Genomic DNA, 16,758 nt, shown 5'->3' with positions numbered 1-16,758 from the left:
GCAATATACCAGTAGATCGCGACCGCCTATTTGGTAGATCGCGGCCAAGTGGCCGCGTCACATTAAATTTAGTGGCTGGCAGCTGTATAATGCGCCTGCTTGGCCGCGTGTCATCAGATTCTGCTGCCGGCCAATCAGAATGCAGGGGAGGAGAGCAAGGAAGTGCGACTGGAAAGGAAGGCACCTGTATCTAACCATACTATACCTGGCTCCCTATACTGAAGGCCCCTACACCTAGCTATCAATACTGAAGGCACCTGCACCTAACTATACTATAACTGGCTACCTATACTGAAGGCCCCTACACCTAGCTATCAATACTGAAGGCACCTGCACCTAACTATCCTATACCTAGCTACCTATACTGAAGGCCCCTACACCTAGCAATCAATACTGAAGGCACCTGCACCTAACTATACTATACCTAGCTACCTATACTGAAGGCCCCTACACCTAGCTATCAATACTGAAGGCACCTGCACCTAACGATACTATACCTGGCTACCTATACTGAAGGCCCCTACACCTAGCTATCAATACTGAAGGCACCTGCACCTAACTATCCTATACCTAGCTACCTATACTGAAGGCCCCTACACCTAGCAATCAATACTGAAGGCACCTGCACCTAACTATACTATACCTAGCTACCTATACTGAAGGCCCCTACACCTAGCTATCAATACTGAAGGCACCTGCACCTAACTATACTATACCTGGCTACCTATACTGAAGGCACCAATACCTAACGATACTATACCTGGCTACCTATACTGAAGGCCCCTACACCTAGCTATCAATACTGAAGGCACCTATACCTATCTACCTATACTGAAGGCACATACAGTGGGTTGCAAAAGTATTCGGCCCCCTGGAAGTTTTCCACATTTTGTCACATTACTGCTACAAACATGCATCAATTTTATTGGAATTCCCCCTGAAAGACCAATACAAAGTGGTGTACATGTGAGAAGTGGATCGAAAATCATACATCATTCCAAACATTTTTTACAAATAAATAACTGCAAAGTGGGGTGTGCGTAATTATTTGGCCCCCTGAGTCAATCTTTTGTAGAACCACCTTTTGCTGCAATTACAGCTGCCAGTCTTTTAGGGTATGTCTCTACCAGCTTTGCACATCTAGAGACTGAAATCATTGCCCATTCTTCTTTGCAAAACCGCTCCAGCTTAGTCAGATTAGATGGACAGCGTTTGTGAACAGCAGTTTTCAAATCTTGCCACAGATTCTAGATTGGATTTAGATCTGGACTTTGACTGGCCCATTCTAACACATAGATATGTTTTGTTTTAAACCATTCCCTTGTTGCCCTGGCTTTATGTTTAGGGTCATTGTCCTGCAGGAAGGTGAACCTCCGCCCCAGTCTCAAGTCTTTTGCAGTCTCCAAGAGGTTTTCTTCCAAGTTTGCCCTGTATTTGGCTCCATCCATCTTCCCATCAACTCTGACCAGCTTCCCTGTCCCTGCTGAAGAGATGCACCCCCCGAGCATGATGCTGCCACCACCATATTTGACAGTGGGGATGGTGTGTTCAGAGTGATGTGCAGTGTTAGTTTTCCGCCACACATAGTGTTTTGCATTTTGGCCAAAAAGTTCAATTTTGGTCTCATCTGACCAGAGCACCTTCTTCCACATGGTTGCTGTGTCCCCCACATGGCTTGTGGCAAACTGCAAACGGGACTTCTTATGCTTTCTGTTAACAATGCCTTTCTTCTTGCCACTCTTCCATAAAGGCCAACTTTGTACAGTGCATGACAAATACTTGTCCTATGGACAGAGTCTCCCACCTGAGCTGTAGATCTCTGCAGCTCGTCCAGAGTCACCATGGGCCTCTTGACTGCATTTCTGATCAGCGCTCTCCTTGTTCAGCCTGTGAGTTTAGGTGGATGGCCTTGTCTTGGTAGGTTTACAGTTGTGCCATACTCCTTCCATTTCTGAATGATCGCTTGAACAGTGCTCTGTTGGATGCTCAAGGCTTTGGAAATCTTTTTGTAGCCTAAGCCTGCTTTAAATTTCTCAATAACTTTATCCTTGACCTGTCTTGTGTGTTCTTTGGACATCACAGTGTTGTTGCTCCCAATATTCTCTTAGACAACCTCTGAGGCCCTCACAGAGCAGCTGTATTTGTACTGACATTAGATTACACACAGGTGCACTCTATTTAGTCATTAGCACTCATCAGGCAATGTCTATAGGCAACTGAGTGCACTCAGATCAAAGGGGGCCAAATAATTATGCACACCCCACTTTGCAGTTATTTATTTGTAAAAAATGTTTGGAATCATGTATGATTTTCGTTCCACTTCTCATGTGTACACCACTTTGTGTTGGTCTTTCATGTGGAATTCCAATAAAATTGATTCATGTTTGTGGCAGTAATGTGACAAAATGTGGAAAACTTCAAGGGGGCCGAATACTTTTGCAACCCACTGTATATTAAAGGAAATGGCAGCTGTGATGATTACTGCTTCCCCATGGATACCTGGCTTCTAAGCGCAGCCAAATAACACTGTCTTTTAGGAGTGAAGGTGTGGTCAAGCTGTCACTTATCACCTCTTCCAATCAGCACACAGCATAGTGCCATGGACAGGATGTTACAAAACCATTTTCCTGTCGTAGTCTATGGAGGAGGGTAGAACAACCAGCATGGAGTGAGTGGTAAGCAGGCTGTCATAGTCAGCAAACAAGAAATGCCCCCTCATTGGGGGACTAGGACCAATAACTGTTCATGTGACCTTCAAAATAAAAGTATTAAAGGGTCGATCATTACACAAAACACCTATCCCAATCACAGGATGTGATCACGGGGTAACTGTGGCGCTGTGGTAACTTACAATTTCTAGCCAATTCGATATTTTGTTGAATCTACTGTCTAATCGGGAAAAATATTATATAGTATATGGTTAGCTTAAGACAAAGAAGAGCAATGTGTTTGATTAATTTAATGTAGCTGTGAAAAGTTTTGTGCTGCAAAAAAAAACAAAGAAACAAAACAAGAAACTCATGTTCCACAAATCTGAATTTACAGTACTTCATTATGTGTTATCCATTTGTATCCTTTCATATACATTCCACTGATGGCACTCCCACCCATTTTATGATTACAGAGGAACCTTGATTTGTCATATGGCTCTGCATACATAACCTAATGATGCAGCTTGTTAAAGTGAATCTGTCATATCTGAAGCAAGGTGCCAACATCACAGAACAGACATAGACACTTATTAAATCCATGATCCCATCAGCTCCCAAGAAGCACACTGGAGTCAGCCCACCAGCTCTGCTCAGTGCCTGGATGCTTCAGAGGATTGCCATGTCCACAGTGAATTTCTAAATACATTGTAACATCGATCTACATGCTGACAGACTCATTGAAAGCATGTTGCTTTGTCTAATTAGTGAATTGCTGTATGTTCAAGTGTTTCGTTGTAGATGACAGATTTTCTTCAAAACGTTGGCTTTAATTAGGTCCCTCTAGCCATTGTGAATGTGAGGAAGTGTTCCTGCAACTCACTGTACTAATAATGGCCACACAGAGCTCATGAATGGAATAGTAATGCATAGGATAGACAGACCAAGTGTTTATATACTACAGAAACTTGGATATAGTATTCATGCCTCTCACTGAATGACTGAATAGTACTAACCATGATAACAAGGTTTCTGGGTATAATTAACTTATCTGTATGCTTTTGGGATGTGGCAGGAAACCAGAGTGCCTGGAGGAAACCCACACAGACACAGAGTGAACGTACAAACTCCATGCAGATAGTGCCCTGGCTGGGATTTGAACTAGGGACCCAGTATTGCAAGAGGAAGGTGATATCCACTATACTACTGTGCCACCCATGACGATCAGATGCTTCCTTTTAAACAATACCAGTTGCCTGGTTGCCCTGTTGATCATTTGTCTCTAATCCTTTTAGCCATAGACCCTGAACAAGCATGCAGATTAGATGTTTATGTCTGAAGTCTGACTGGATTAGCCACATGCCCGTTTCAGGTGTGTGATTCAGACACTATAAGCTGCCAAAGAGATCAGCAGGACTGCCAGGCAACTGGTATTGTATACAGGGAAATAAATATCGCAGCCACCATATGCCTCTCACTTCAAGCATGCAGTACTTAAATGGTTCCAAATCTTTGGCAAATAAGATTCTTGACTATAATGAAACTGATACCATGAAAAACAATACACCATTTATAAGAGACATTTTTATGCAGCCACCATAAGGTCTCTACATGCAGTTATTCATTTATATACTGATAAAAAAAGAACAACATGTCAAAGCGTTGAAGATAACAGTACAGAGAAATGAGCTGTTGGCTCAGTACTAGTCAATAGCCTGTCAGCTACAACCTGATGCAGACACACACGCTCTTCCAGGTCACACAGAAGATCACTCCACAGTTAATATTTTGTAAGATAGGGGTTACATAATCACTTTGATTTAACAAGCAAATAAATCAAGGGAGCGATAGAAAGGGCAGTCATACTAACACCCCAGGGTCATCAAAACATTCATTTAATACAACACAGTGTTAACTTTACTGATATGATAGCCTTCCTGAAGCTCTTCTTCTGCAGTTCCCAGCCTGGTATGGATGTCTTCTCTAAAAGAACAAGTATACCTAGTGGATGTTCTGCCTTTCCTGATTTGTAATTTATCAGGGAAAAATACAAGAGAAATAGGAGATGAGGAGAAAAAGGAGACAAAGGTGCTTATGCAATAAAGCTTTCTCAGAGTTGGGACAAGGTCCTCCAGCACCCAAGGCTGATACACCAAAGTGGGCCCCTCCATCCCTACCACTGCAGCTATCACACACTGATTGCTATTAGACTAAGAGGAGCCCCAGGGCCCCCAACTCCTTAATCTCTAGTTATCTGGCTTGCAGTCACTGCCATGTATCCCCTTTTCTTATTTCTCTCTGCTTCAAACACAATAGGGGAATGACAGCTGATTGAGTTGTGCACCCCCTCATACACTGCGCCCTGAGGCTGGAGCCTCTCTCGCCTCTGCCTTGGCCAGGCCCTGATTTTTCTCCTGAGTTTCCCCCAGGATGTAATTCCTTTGTAGCCTGGTGTCAGGGGCATAAGTAGAATCATGGGACTCCCCAGTAGAATTTTGATAGGAGCTCCCTTGTGACGCTTTGGAAAAATGAGGGTAAAAGATGAAAACAATAGTAGGAGGTAGCTTTCCTGCGATGTAAAAATGAGTCTAAACAGGCAATCGTATTGCATTAGGTCAAGCTATTTCTTTGAGGTTGTTTTGAGTGTGGGAGTTAGTGTTAGGCTTTCAAGTGAACCCGAGGTGAAAGAACATTGATGAGATAAGCCGTTGTATCTATCCTACTACTCTTAAAAATGACTTTTTCAGATATCCAAAGTTTTATTTTATTTGTATAAAAATGTAAAAGTACTGTAATGTTTTATTGTCTCTGCTCAATGCTACAGTCATTCTGTGTCCCAGAGCTAAAATATATGAACTATTGACCTTTTTTATTTATCCCCTACTCTCAGAAGCTGTTCTCTTCAAGAAAAAGTTTTATGGCTCTGACACCTTGTCAGTGAGGGATGCTAGAATCCAACCATGTCCCTACTGAAGAGAAACTTGCATTGCTTGCATAACTGAATGTTAACTATTTTAGGCACAAAGGGAAAACATGAGCACAGTCTAGTTATTTGTATGCTTGGCAGTGTACAAACATATGTCTAGCTCATCATGTCACCTCAGGCACACTTTAAGTCAGAGTTGAGGGCAGGTTAGAGTTTACATGTACTGTCACAGAAAGTAATATGTTATGCTAGTGTGAACAACTCACCTTGGATATGCTGGGGCTAAGGATTTTTAAGGGCTACCCCATTGCCAGTGGGTATAGACAGAGATAGGTTGGTAGAGGAGGAATGCTGGGGGAGGGGGGTTTAGGACATCAGGATAGGTCATTGGAGAACAGCAATAATTAGGATATTGCTTTAATAATAATATACTCTGTTCCAGCGCTCAATTAAATAGCACTGGGATTTCAGTGACGCAAACACACGCAAGAAAGGTTTACTTTAAGAACAAGCAGACAGATTTACCATAAAGCACTGTAGGCTCGTGCCTACAGGCGCCTGATGATGGAAAGGCAGCTCACTCCCCACCCTGAGTGCCTTCTTCCCTATGCAGAGTCCCAAGTGGAGCATAAATGAGAGAGGTTACTCGCTCCGCTCTCGGCATTCCACTGACGAGAGCTCCCTTCGGTCAGGGACACCTCTAGCTACTTAGTATTAGGTAGCCAGAGATGAATTCACTCAGTATTAAGGGACACCTGTAGCTACCTTGACCAGGCAGTGGAAACACAGGAGACATCACAGTGGGGCCAGCCAGCACATTTGCGGTGCGGTTTAGTGGATAGCAAAGTGTAGGATGCCAGAACATCTGGACCTACAGGCGCCTGTGCAGTGGCGGCGCCAGGGGGGTGCTTGGGGGTGCTCAAGCACCCCCTAAATTTGTCCAAGCACCCCCTGGCGTGAACTGACTTCAGGCGTCTAAGAGACGCCGAGTCAGTTCACAGCAGCAGCCCGGAGCAGCAGGCAGGGCTACGGTAAGATGGCTGCCCGAAGCCCTGCTCTGCAGACTTGGAGTCTGCAGTGCAGTGCTTCGGGCGGCCATTTTCCCGTAGCCCTGCTCGCCGGGTAATGCAGGCTGCTGCAGGAAGGAAGAGGATCGTGGGAGCTGAGTTGCGCGCCACAAGGAGGTCGGAAGAGGAGGAGGTCGGAACCGGAGGTCCTCTGACTAGGTGAGTAAATGGGGTTTTCTTTTCTTTTTCAGGTGGTGCTGCTGATTGTGGTCAGATCTGATAAGGATTGTGCATATTGGGGTCAGATCTGATAAGGATTGTGCATATTGGGGTCAGATCTGATAACGGTTGTGTATATTGGGGTCATATCTGATAAGGATTGTGCATATTGGGGCCAGATCTGATAAGGATTGTGCGTATTGGGGTCATATCTGATAATGGTTGTGCATATTGGGGTCATATCTGATAACGGTTGTGCATATTGGGGTCATATTTGACAACGGTTGTGCATATTGGGGTCATATCTGATAACGATTGTGCATATTGGGGTCATATCTGATAACGATTGTGCATATTGGGGTCATATCTGATAAGGATTGTGCATATTGGGGTCATATCTGATAAGGATTGTGCATATTGGGGTCATATCTGATAAGGATTGTGCATATTGGGGCCAGATCTGATAAGGATTGTGCATATTGGGGTCATATCTGATAAGGATTGTGCATATTGGGGTCATATCTGATAAGGATTGTGCATATTGGGGTCATATCTGATAACGATTGTGCATATTGGGGTCATATCTGATAACGATTGTGCATATTGGGGTCATATCTGATAACGATTGTGCATATTGGGCTCATATCTGATAACGATTGTGCATATTGGGGTCATATCTGATAACGATTGTGCATATTGGGGTCATTGAATGTGTTTTTTGTTCAAATCTGCTCACATTACGTGTATTTTCTTGAGAAAACCTGCACAATTATGTGAATTTTCTGGGGAAAGGGTCACCAAAACTTTTGCCCTCTGTCTTTGCGTTGCACTTTTAAAGGGAACCCGAGGTGAGAATAATATTGAGGCTGCTATATTTATCTCCTTTTAAGTAATACCAGCTGCCTGGCTGCCGTGTTGGTCCTCTGCCTCTAATTCTTTCAACCATAGACCCTGAACAAGCATGCAGCAGGTCAGGGGTTTCTGACAATATTGTCAGAACTGAGATTAGCTGCATGTTTGTTTCTGGTGTAAGGCCTGGTGCACACCAGAGGAGTTTTTCTGAGCTTTTTGAGTTTTTAAATCTGCTGCTAATGTTATCCTATGTGTCTGTGCACACTGGAGCAATGAGGTTTTGTAAAAAACCGCATAGCATTACGTTGGGAAAAGCTTTCAAAAGCTCTTCCCAATGTAATGCTATGGGGTTTTTTACAAAACCTCATTGCTCCAGTGTGCACAGACACATAGGATAACATTAGCAGCAGATTTAAAAACTCAAAACGCTCAGAAAAACTCCTCTGGTGTGCACCAGGCCTAATTCAGTTCACTACTGCAGCCAATAGATCAGCAGGGCTGGCAGGCAACTAGAATTGTTTAAAAGGAAATAAATATGGCAGCCACCATATCACTCTCACCCTGGGTTCACTTTAAATTACAGTTAGCCCCGCCCTCATCCGGTCATGACCACACCCATTTTAGCTCCCCCGGAAATTGGTCCAGCACCTGCATAGCACCCCCTAAAAAAAATTCCTGGAGCCGCCACTGCGCCTGTGATGTAAATCCGGGCGCAGTGAACAAGTCTAGCCTTATGTGTACTGTGACAAAGTATCCAGATAAGGTCATGAAACATCTAAAAAGATCAAGAAGATAAGCTGACATTTAGCATCTATGGGGAGTACCATGACACCACCTCTTCCGCCACAGCTTAAACTTTAAGTGTAGCCATGTGAAAAAAGTATGCGGCTGAGCAATAAGGGAAACATCATGGCTATTCTGGGTGCGTGAGGTTTAACTAATGTGGTCAGCAGGGTTTAACATCGTTCTCCCAAAATAAGCTACCTTTATAATTAAAGACGGATAGGCATTACCTACTTTCCTTACCTACTAGTCAGAACATTTTCTGCAGTTCCACAGATGCTTCTGATTAATCCTTAGCCAATCTAGCTTAAATAAAAAAACTGAAAGCATCTTTGGCAGAGTCAAGTCAATTAAGTATTCATTGTAAGCTGCTATGAGATTCAAATGGCAGTCATGCATGCATTACTGTCTTGTAACACGCACAGTGTTATGCATACAATCTGTAGCTGTAATCCATCTACGCATGCTTCCAGGAAGTTAATTCCTAGATATTGCACTTCCTTACAAGAAATTAGGCAAACATATTATTAAAATGCTAACCACCACACACATTATGCTAGTCAGCTGTTCATCTGTAAATGACAAATTACAGAAAATGATTCCAATTTGGCACAAAATAACAAAGTAAAAAGCTGAAATGGAACTAGAGTACATATTTTAGAGGCACTGCTCCAGTTTAGTAGTAAAATATCAGTAATTTAGTGTATAGTTATTTTGCTATGCACCCATTCTCACATGAACCCTCTAGTCTAAGTATCTGAACCACTCCCCCTTACCTAATACTAGCCCCCCCCACCCACCCACCCCAGTTAATCCCTAAACTGACCCCCACTCCCATGCCAAACCAAACTCTCCTACCTAACGCCTAACCCTAATCCACCCTCTAAGTGCCTAAACCGAATTGCACTACCTCTTCTCTAACCACCACCTCTAAGTGACCAAATAACTGCTACAATTGGCTACAACAATTAATTTCTATATAATAGCTAATAAGTTACTACCCGAACTGGGTGTCTGGCTCACCTCTTGAGCACCCAATTACCGATAATTAACACAGCGATAATTAACACAGGCACCTGCTGATCCCTCAAGCCCAAATGAGCTGATCCAATGGAGCTATTCCAAAAACCTGATTTACAGTTTGTAATTTTTGCAGCAATTAGAATATTTACGAAAATGTATGGACACGAGTAAACTAATTTTCACCAAATTCACTAAAGTCAGGGCAGTTTCTAGGTTATAAAACTCCAAGGGTAAGGGTGCACCCACAACTTCCCCCCCCCCCCCCCACACACACACACACACACACGTAGGGAGCCAGTGATGTTCCCTTTAGGTAGCCAGAGAGAAACCTTTAGGTAGCCAGTGAGAAATCCCCCCCACCCTGCTGCTCTTTGCCCAGTGACATACTCCCTGCTAGACAGGAAGTACATCACTGGGATTCCCGGGTTTCCCCACAGCTTTGCCGCCAACATATTATAAAACTTTTGCATCGCCCATTTACTCACATTACTTTCCCCTCTACTGTGTCGCTTTGTTTCAATCAGACAGTGACTGAGTCCCAGCACACATCACACTCCCAGTCTCAAAAGACTTCCGTAGACATCTGCTGAGCATCGGTTGTCAGGCAATTATTTTACTGCTCCATGCAGTGCAATGCTGCCACTGATCCCCTGCTGCCCCTTCTGCGTGCACAAACAAATCTACCTGGACATGTTGAACAGCAGATTTTATCAAAGTGGTTGAATCAGCTTCCAACCGAATTGAAATATCAAAACATGTCTGGTCAGCTTTGGGAGAACCATTGATTTTACAGTATCATATTAGGAAAACAGAGGCGCCAGCAGGATAAAAATTGCCTCCCAGCAACTTTTTAAAATTTTTATCAATTTTTATCCTGCTGGCGCCTCTGTTTTCCTAATACGATACTGTGTCCACCCTTGGTGGATGGGTGACCTACCCCCTTCTTTAAGATCTACAGAGAGCGACATCTTAATCCTGAGTGAGGACAGGTCTATTCTCCTCACCTGCATATACAGTGGTTGCCTATGTGGTGACCCATGTTTGTGAGTATACTGTGTATATCTCACTTTTCACATTTTTCATTTGCTTTTAACATACTACACAATACTGGGCTCTCTGTTTCTTTATTTTAATTGATTTTACAGTGATCTGAGGATGTGGCAATACATAATCCCAGTGCTGCAATTTTATGGTACATGTAGTACTCCAATACCAGGCTCAAAGGGAATACCTAGAATTTAATCTTATATGAGAGGCCCAAGACAGACCATAAAGTGTAATTTATTTATTATTTATTTATTGTATTTATAAAGCGCCAACATATTACGCAGCACTACAACATTTTGTATGGACTGTGATTATGGCCCTACTCAACCAGTCCACTATCTAGCCAGTTCAGTCAAAACCTAACTGTCTGTATCACAAATTTACCATATTCAGATATTAAAGCTGGGCATACGTGCGCTGAATATGGCCTGATATGCCAAGCTGATTGATCCTTTTCCGATTGAAATCCAGCAGAAATCTATTGACCACTGATCAGACTTCAAGCATTGTACTGCTCAATACAGTGAAATGCAATGGTCCATGCTTGAACTCTGCGGGCCCCCAGCACAACTGAGCTGGTTGAGCCCCATTGAAAACCCGATCCCCCACCAAGATTGAAACTCTGTCCAGTCCCACTGTGAATAACTATTTCACCCCACGCCAATAAAGCAGAGTGCGTGAGCAGAGCAATATATTACCGCCTTCTAGCAGAGCACTAGGTCCTCCTTACGCCTCTCTTTGGCTGCACCCCCCTTGCATATCTCCTTGTGGCTCCTACCCTGCATGTCATGTGATGTGCATCAGGTGCTACAGGGAAATAGATTGTACGGCATGGCTGATGAGATGAGTGAGTACGATGTGTCAATCACACCAGTATTGTATCCCTCTGTTACCGCACTCTACATCTAACCATGAGAAGACCCCAGGCCCCCTTGCGATGGTGGGGGTTACAGGGGCTATTTTATACCCATGGAGCCATGGATCTCAAACCACTCCTGCCCTACCACCATCACCCAGAATTTTTTCAGCTGTTCAATCAGACTTTCATTTGATAAACTGCTTAGAATTGATTGAAATTAATTTGATTGGATATGTTGGGACAATAGATGACTTGCAACTATCAAATCTTGTATCGCTTGCCTAACTGGCCATACACACATTGATTTTGATAAATTTCCAGCCAATTTCATCACTGTAATTGAATCTGCCAGTGCCCTACTCCCAAATCTGAGCAATTTCTTTTCAAATAATTCTAAGCAGATTTTGAATCGAATGCATCAGTGGACACATTGTAAAATCTTCAAACAAGGTTGGTGTGGGTGGGACAGTGAGAGATGGATGACCAATAGCATTGCAATGCATTGAGTAGCACCATTCTTGCAGTCCAATCAGTTTGCAATAGGGTTAGTTAGTTAGTTAGTTAGTTAGTTAGTTAGTTAGTTAAATTGTGTAGTGTACAAATCCATCACTGTCAGATTGAATCCCCATCAGATAGGGACTGATTGGTGTGGCATATCAGTCCATAATCAGCTCATATGTGACTAGCTTTTATTACTGCTTAAGGGCCCCATACACTGGTCAATTTCAGCCATCGATCGATTGATCGATTCTATGGAATCGATCAGAAATCGATTCTATCAAATTCCCAAATCGATCGATTTGCAGCTGATTTCGGTCGGTTTTGATCGATTTCATCTGTCTGACAGGATGGAAAATCTGGGTCAATCTGCTGCTGTCAGCAGATTGATGGCCCATAGAGTTGCATTGGATCTAATGGTCCAATAATGCATTTAGATCGATTTCCAATAGATTTCATTCTGAAATCTATTGGAAATCTGTTCCTAGTGTGTGGCACACATCAGATAGGATCCTGTCAGATTCGACTTGACAGGCATCTGACAGAAATCTATCTGATGGTCGAATCTGCTGCAAATCTATAAGTGTATGGCCACCTTTAGACATACCTTCAGAATAAATATGCCTTGCTGATAATGCATACATTTCTAAATCATAACAATCTATCAGAAGATTGGCAGTGCGGTGGTGTTGTGGTTAGCACTTATGCCTTGCAGCACTGGGAATCCCAGCCAGGTCAACATCTGCAAGGAGTTTGTATGTTCCCCCCGTGTCTGCGTGGGTTACCTTCAGGCACTCTAGTTTCTTCCCACATCCCAAAAACATACAGATAAGTTAATTGGCTTCCCCCTAAATTGGCCCTAGACTATGATACATACACTACACGATACATACATAGACCTATGACTATGGTAGGGATTAGATTGTGAGCACCTCTGAGGGACTTTAGTGACAAGTCAATATATACTCTGTACAGTGCTGTGTAAGATGTTGGTGCTATATAAGTACTAAATAATAATAAAAAGAACTTTGTAAAGGAAAATCAGATAATATTAGATGCTGCAATGTATAGTTAATTCATGATACGTGAACTGCCCATCTTGTTTTCAGAAAACTAATAATAAATGTGTTATATGTATTTATTGTATATGGCTTTTCAAGTGATTTTAAATGCTTCCCCACTTGATAATGTGTTTCATTGCTTTTTACAGCTGTTTTCATACTTAACTTATTGCACTAATGCATATCATTTGCACTAACCAGCTATTTTATAGCAGTAGTATATTTCCCATGTAGTTTAAACTGACATGCATAAAATGAATCACTGTAAAAAGCCATCTTGCCACAGAATGAATGCATATGTGATTGCCTAGATGCTTGTTACAGCTTTTATGACAGGTTTTCCATACAGGTGTACAGAGGGCACAGTGCAGTGATTTATGTCTAGTGTTTTCTAGCAGTAACAAAATTGAATAATTAAACACTGGAAGCTTCAGCCCATCCAAAACTGAACCATGCACTGCTTAGTGTGTGTGGTTGTGGGGGAGTGATCATCATATTGTGTCGATTAGCCTGTGATTCCCTACTATAGCAATAGTACTGCAGGAAGTCTCACTCGTCCTGCTGCAGTTTGCACAGCATATACATATGTTGGCATAATAAGTGTAAATGGAAGCTCCCTTGTAATGAATACAACAGGTTGACACATCTGAGAACTGAGGAGCAGAAATAAAGTACCACACATAGAGCCCTTAGAGTAAGACGATGGATGTTAAGTACCACCAGCACTGAAATAACTCAAAAGGAAAAATAAGCTCATAGCACTTTTTAGGGTGTTTGATGAGCAGCTGAACACCCACGAACATACAAGAAGCTGTTTATAAAAGTTTAAAAACACACAAAAGAAAAACACGGTAAACAACTTTCTAAATTCTTGATAAGGAGCACCAACCAACTACTGGTCCTTGCACGTATCTCAGTGAGGGTAGCTAAGTCTGTAGCAAACCTTCACAGCAGTTTACAGTCACTGGGGCTTTGATATAAATTCTAGTTCATAGGAAACTGGGGCAAGTCAAGTGGTTGCCCATAGCAACCAATCAAGCTTTAGATATTAAAGAAAAGAAGGGCAGAGGATTTATCAAAAACCCATTGATGGAAAATTGGAACAGAACTGGGAAAAAAACTTAAACAGATGCCCAAAACCAGCATTTGGTTGCTCTGAGCAACTCCTTCCCATTTTGGACCAGTTTTTCTCCACTTGTCATTGTACTGATTTAAATTAATCTGCTTAAAAGAAATTACAGTTAGTTGCTCTGGGTGTTAGCCCCATTTCTGCTACACATTTACACCTGTATTTTGTAACTTGAGCTATGTAATGCTGCAGGATGAAGACAATGATGTTTAAAGAGAAGGATATTGCTAATGTCTGTATCATGCAATTTGGTTGCTTTACATTAAACTACAAGGTGCTGTTTTAAGTTGGATCAACTCTGGGCTAAACCTCTTCCTGGGTACTGCCCTCTCTCGCCAGTTTAGTATGGTCCAACAAGGATAAGACAGTGCTTTTCTACTGATACTATAAAAAGTGCTTACTAGAAAGTTGAAAACAATACTGTCAATCACAATATAAAATTGTGACTCAGGATGTAGAAATAAATAGCATCAATAATGTTCCTGCAGCAACAGTGCCAACAGAACAGCTGGTACAGTCAGCAGAATAATACCAGTCTTCCTGCAGAACGTGATTAGTTACTTCATTTACTTGTTGTACTTTATATAATTTATTTACTTCATTAATAAAACAAACAAAAACATGAAAGATCCTAAGAGCACAAAAGGGCTATATTTCATGTCTGATTGCTAACAATTGACGTCAGATCTATGCAATAAAACATAATTTGAGGGTGCCTGCACACGCTATTTGTGCAAAGAAACCGAAAGAAGCATTTGGCCATAATATAAATGATGGGGGAAAGTGAAAGCAAGGAAAGGATCCACACCTGGGACAGTAAGCGATCCACCTTCTCTTGTACTATGGAGTTGAGCTGATCCACTGATAATCCAGGCACATGGTAGATCTCCCCAGACTTGCCATGTTCTACTGCCCACATCCTGGTCTGCAGCTCGCTGCTCTTTACATTCAGGTACAGACAGGATACCAGGGAGAAAATAGACATCAGTAAAGCCAATGCACTAGGCAAAGTCCTGCTCCAGCTTCTGCAGCCATTCCCGAGCTTGTCCCCATCAAACCTCTGGTAACAGTTGTCTGGCTTACTCCCGGCATCTTCTTTAACCAACATATTCCCCAATTACTTCCTAAGCTGCAAAGAAGAGACTTCTGTTGTAGAGCTAGAAATAGTGACCAAAGACTTGATGGAAGATATCTGGAGAATAACGTTGTCCAGCACAAGACAGGGTGAGAAAATGACAGAAAGCAACCGATCTGATCGAGACAGGATCTTATCTGCAGATTGGTAGTGGCTTCTTCCTGACAGATAAGTGGTCACTGTACTTGGCAATGCAGCTCCAGTGCCCCCTTCTGCCACTAGTGATCAGTGTGCTTGCCAATATAAGTGTGCTGGTCACTGCACTGTGCTCTGTGGGTCACTAGAGTTGCTGAACACTGCTGGTCAGTAAGCTGCTCTCTGCAGTCATTTGGGACTTGTTGCTTTTCCTTCTTGCTTCAGATGAAGCTGTGCTTCTCGTTGAATGGAGTTGCAAGCAGCGCAGGCTGTGAAATGAAAGACTAGGAGAGAGATGGAAAACGTGTTTTAACAGCAGCTCCGTGAAATGTGTGTGTTTCTCTGCCCCCTTGTGTGCATTGGCTTTAGTGCTGTCTATTTTCTCCTTGGAATCCTGTCTGTACCTGCGAGCTGCATAACTGGACGCGGGCTACAGAACATGGCAAGTCTGGGGAAATCTTCCATACGTCATTATTAGTATCCTCAGTGGATCAGCACAACTCCAAAGTACAAGAGTGACAGTGGATCCTTACAGTTCCAGATGGGGATCAATTCCACAGCTTTATTAATCAATAATAATTCCTTGCTTTCACTTTCTCTCATCATGAATATTATGGCTAATGATGTTTCATTTTATTTGCAAAAAAATACCTATTCAATCTTTCATAATGTTTTATTGCTTAAAGAGACACTGAAGTAAAAAAAAAAAAAATATGATATAGTGAATTGGTTGTGTACTATAAATAATTTTACTAGAAGATTAGCAGCAAAGAAAATATTCTCATACTTTCATTTTCAGGTATATAGTGTTTTTTCTAACATTGCATTATTCTATAATATGTGCAAATTACACAACACTCTGCATTCAAAATGAGTCTTTCAGAGCAGTCTGTGAAGTAATGACCTCTCCTCTAGCAGAGAAAAAGTAAACAGTTCACTTACAGTTGAGATAATAAAAGTCAGATAACAGCCCTCTCCACCACTAGTCGGAGAGTTAATGGCTTGTTTGCATAAAGATAACAACTGGAGTTTCTCAACTCTTCCTGTACTGGAAACAATTACACTGATGTATCTGATCTTAATGTTTTATTTCTTAGCTGTGCTACACATACAAATCATAATATCATCATTTTTTTTTTCGCTTCAGTGTCTCTTTAAATCTGCTGTCTGTGTTAATATCGTCTGCGTTGCTCTACATAGTCCATAATCATGTCATTATGTGTCCCTCAGAGGACCTCACAGCCTATTACCAGGGCCGGCCTTAGGTTTCACAGCGCCCTGAGCGAAACCTGATTTTTGTGCCCCTCCCTCATCCTTTTCCCACGTGCATATACACGTACGCACGTATACATACACACAGGCCCACATGCAATTCACTTTTTCTCCTGAGATATCTCCTAGAACAGTGGTTCCCAACCTTTTTGATGTCGTGACAC

The 16,758-nt window shown here is 42.3% G+C and overlaps 1 protein-coding gene across 1 annotated transcript in view; it reads right to left on the bottom strand.

Moving 5' to 3' along the window:
- Window positions 1–15,577, bottom strand: part of LOC137503714 (collagen alpha-1(XXV) chain-like) — a 298,356-nt gene extending 282,779 nt beyond the window's left edge. The window contains exon 1 of the mRNA XM_068231110.1: window positions 14,861–15,577. Within this exon, the coding sequence (XP_068087211.1) occupies window positions 14,861–15,160 (300 nt within the window). The 5' untranslated portion in view covers window positions 15,161–15,577. The remainder of the gene's footprint in view (window positions 1–14,860) is intronic.
- Window positions 15,578–16,758: the final 1,181 nt, after the last annotated feature.

Source organism: Hyperolius riggenbachi, chromosome 1 (genome assembly GCF_040937935.1).
Source record: "Hyperolius riggenbachi isolate aHypRig1 chromosome 1, aHypRig1.pri, whole genome shotgun sequence".
NCBI classification, from domain to species: Eukaryota; Metazoa; Chordata; class Amphibia; order Anura; family Hyperoliidae; genus Hyperolius; species Hyperolius riggenbachi.
The sequence above is the reverse complement of the archived record's forward strand: the minus strand, read 5'-3'. Positions and strand labels throughout refer to the sequence as shown.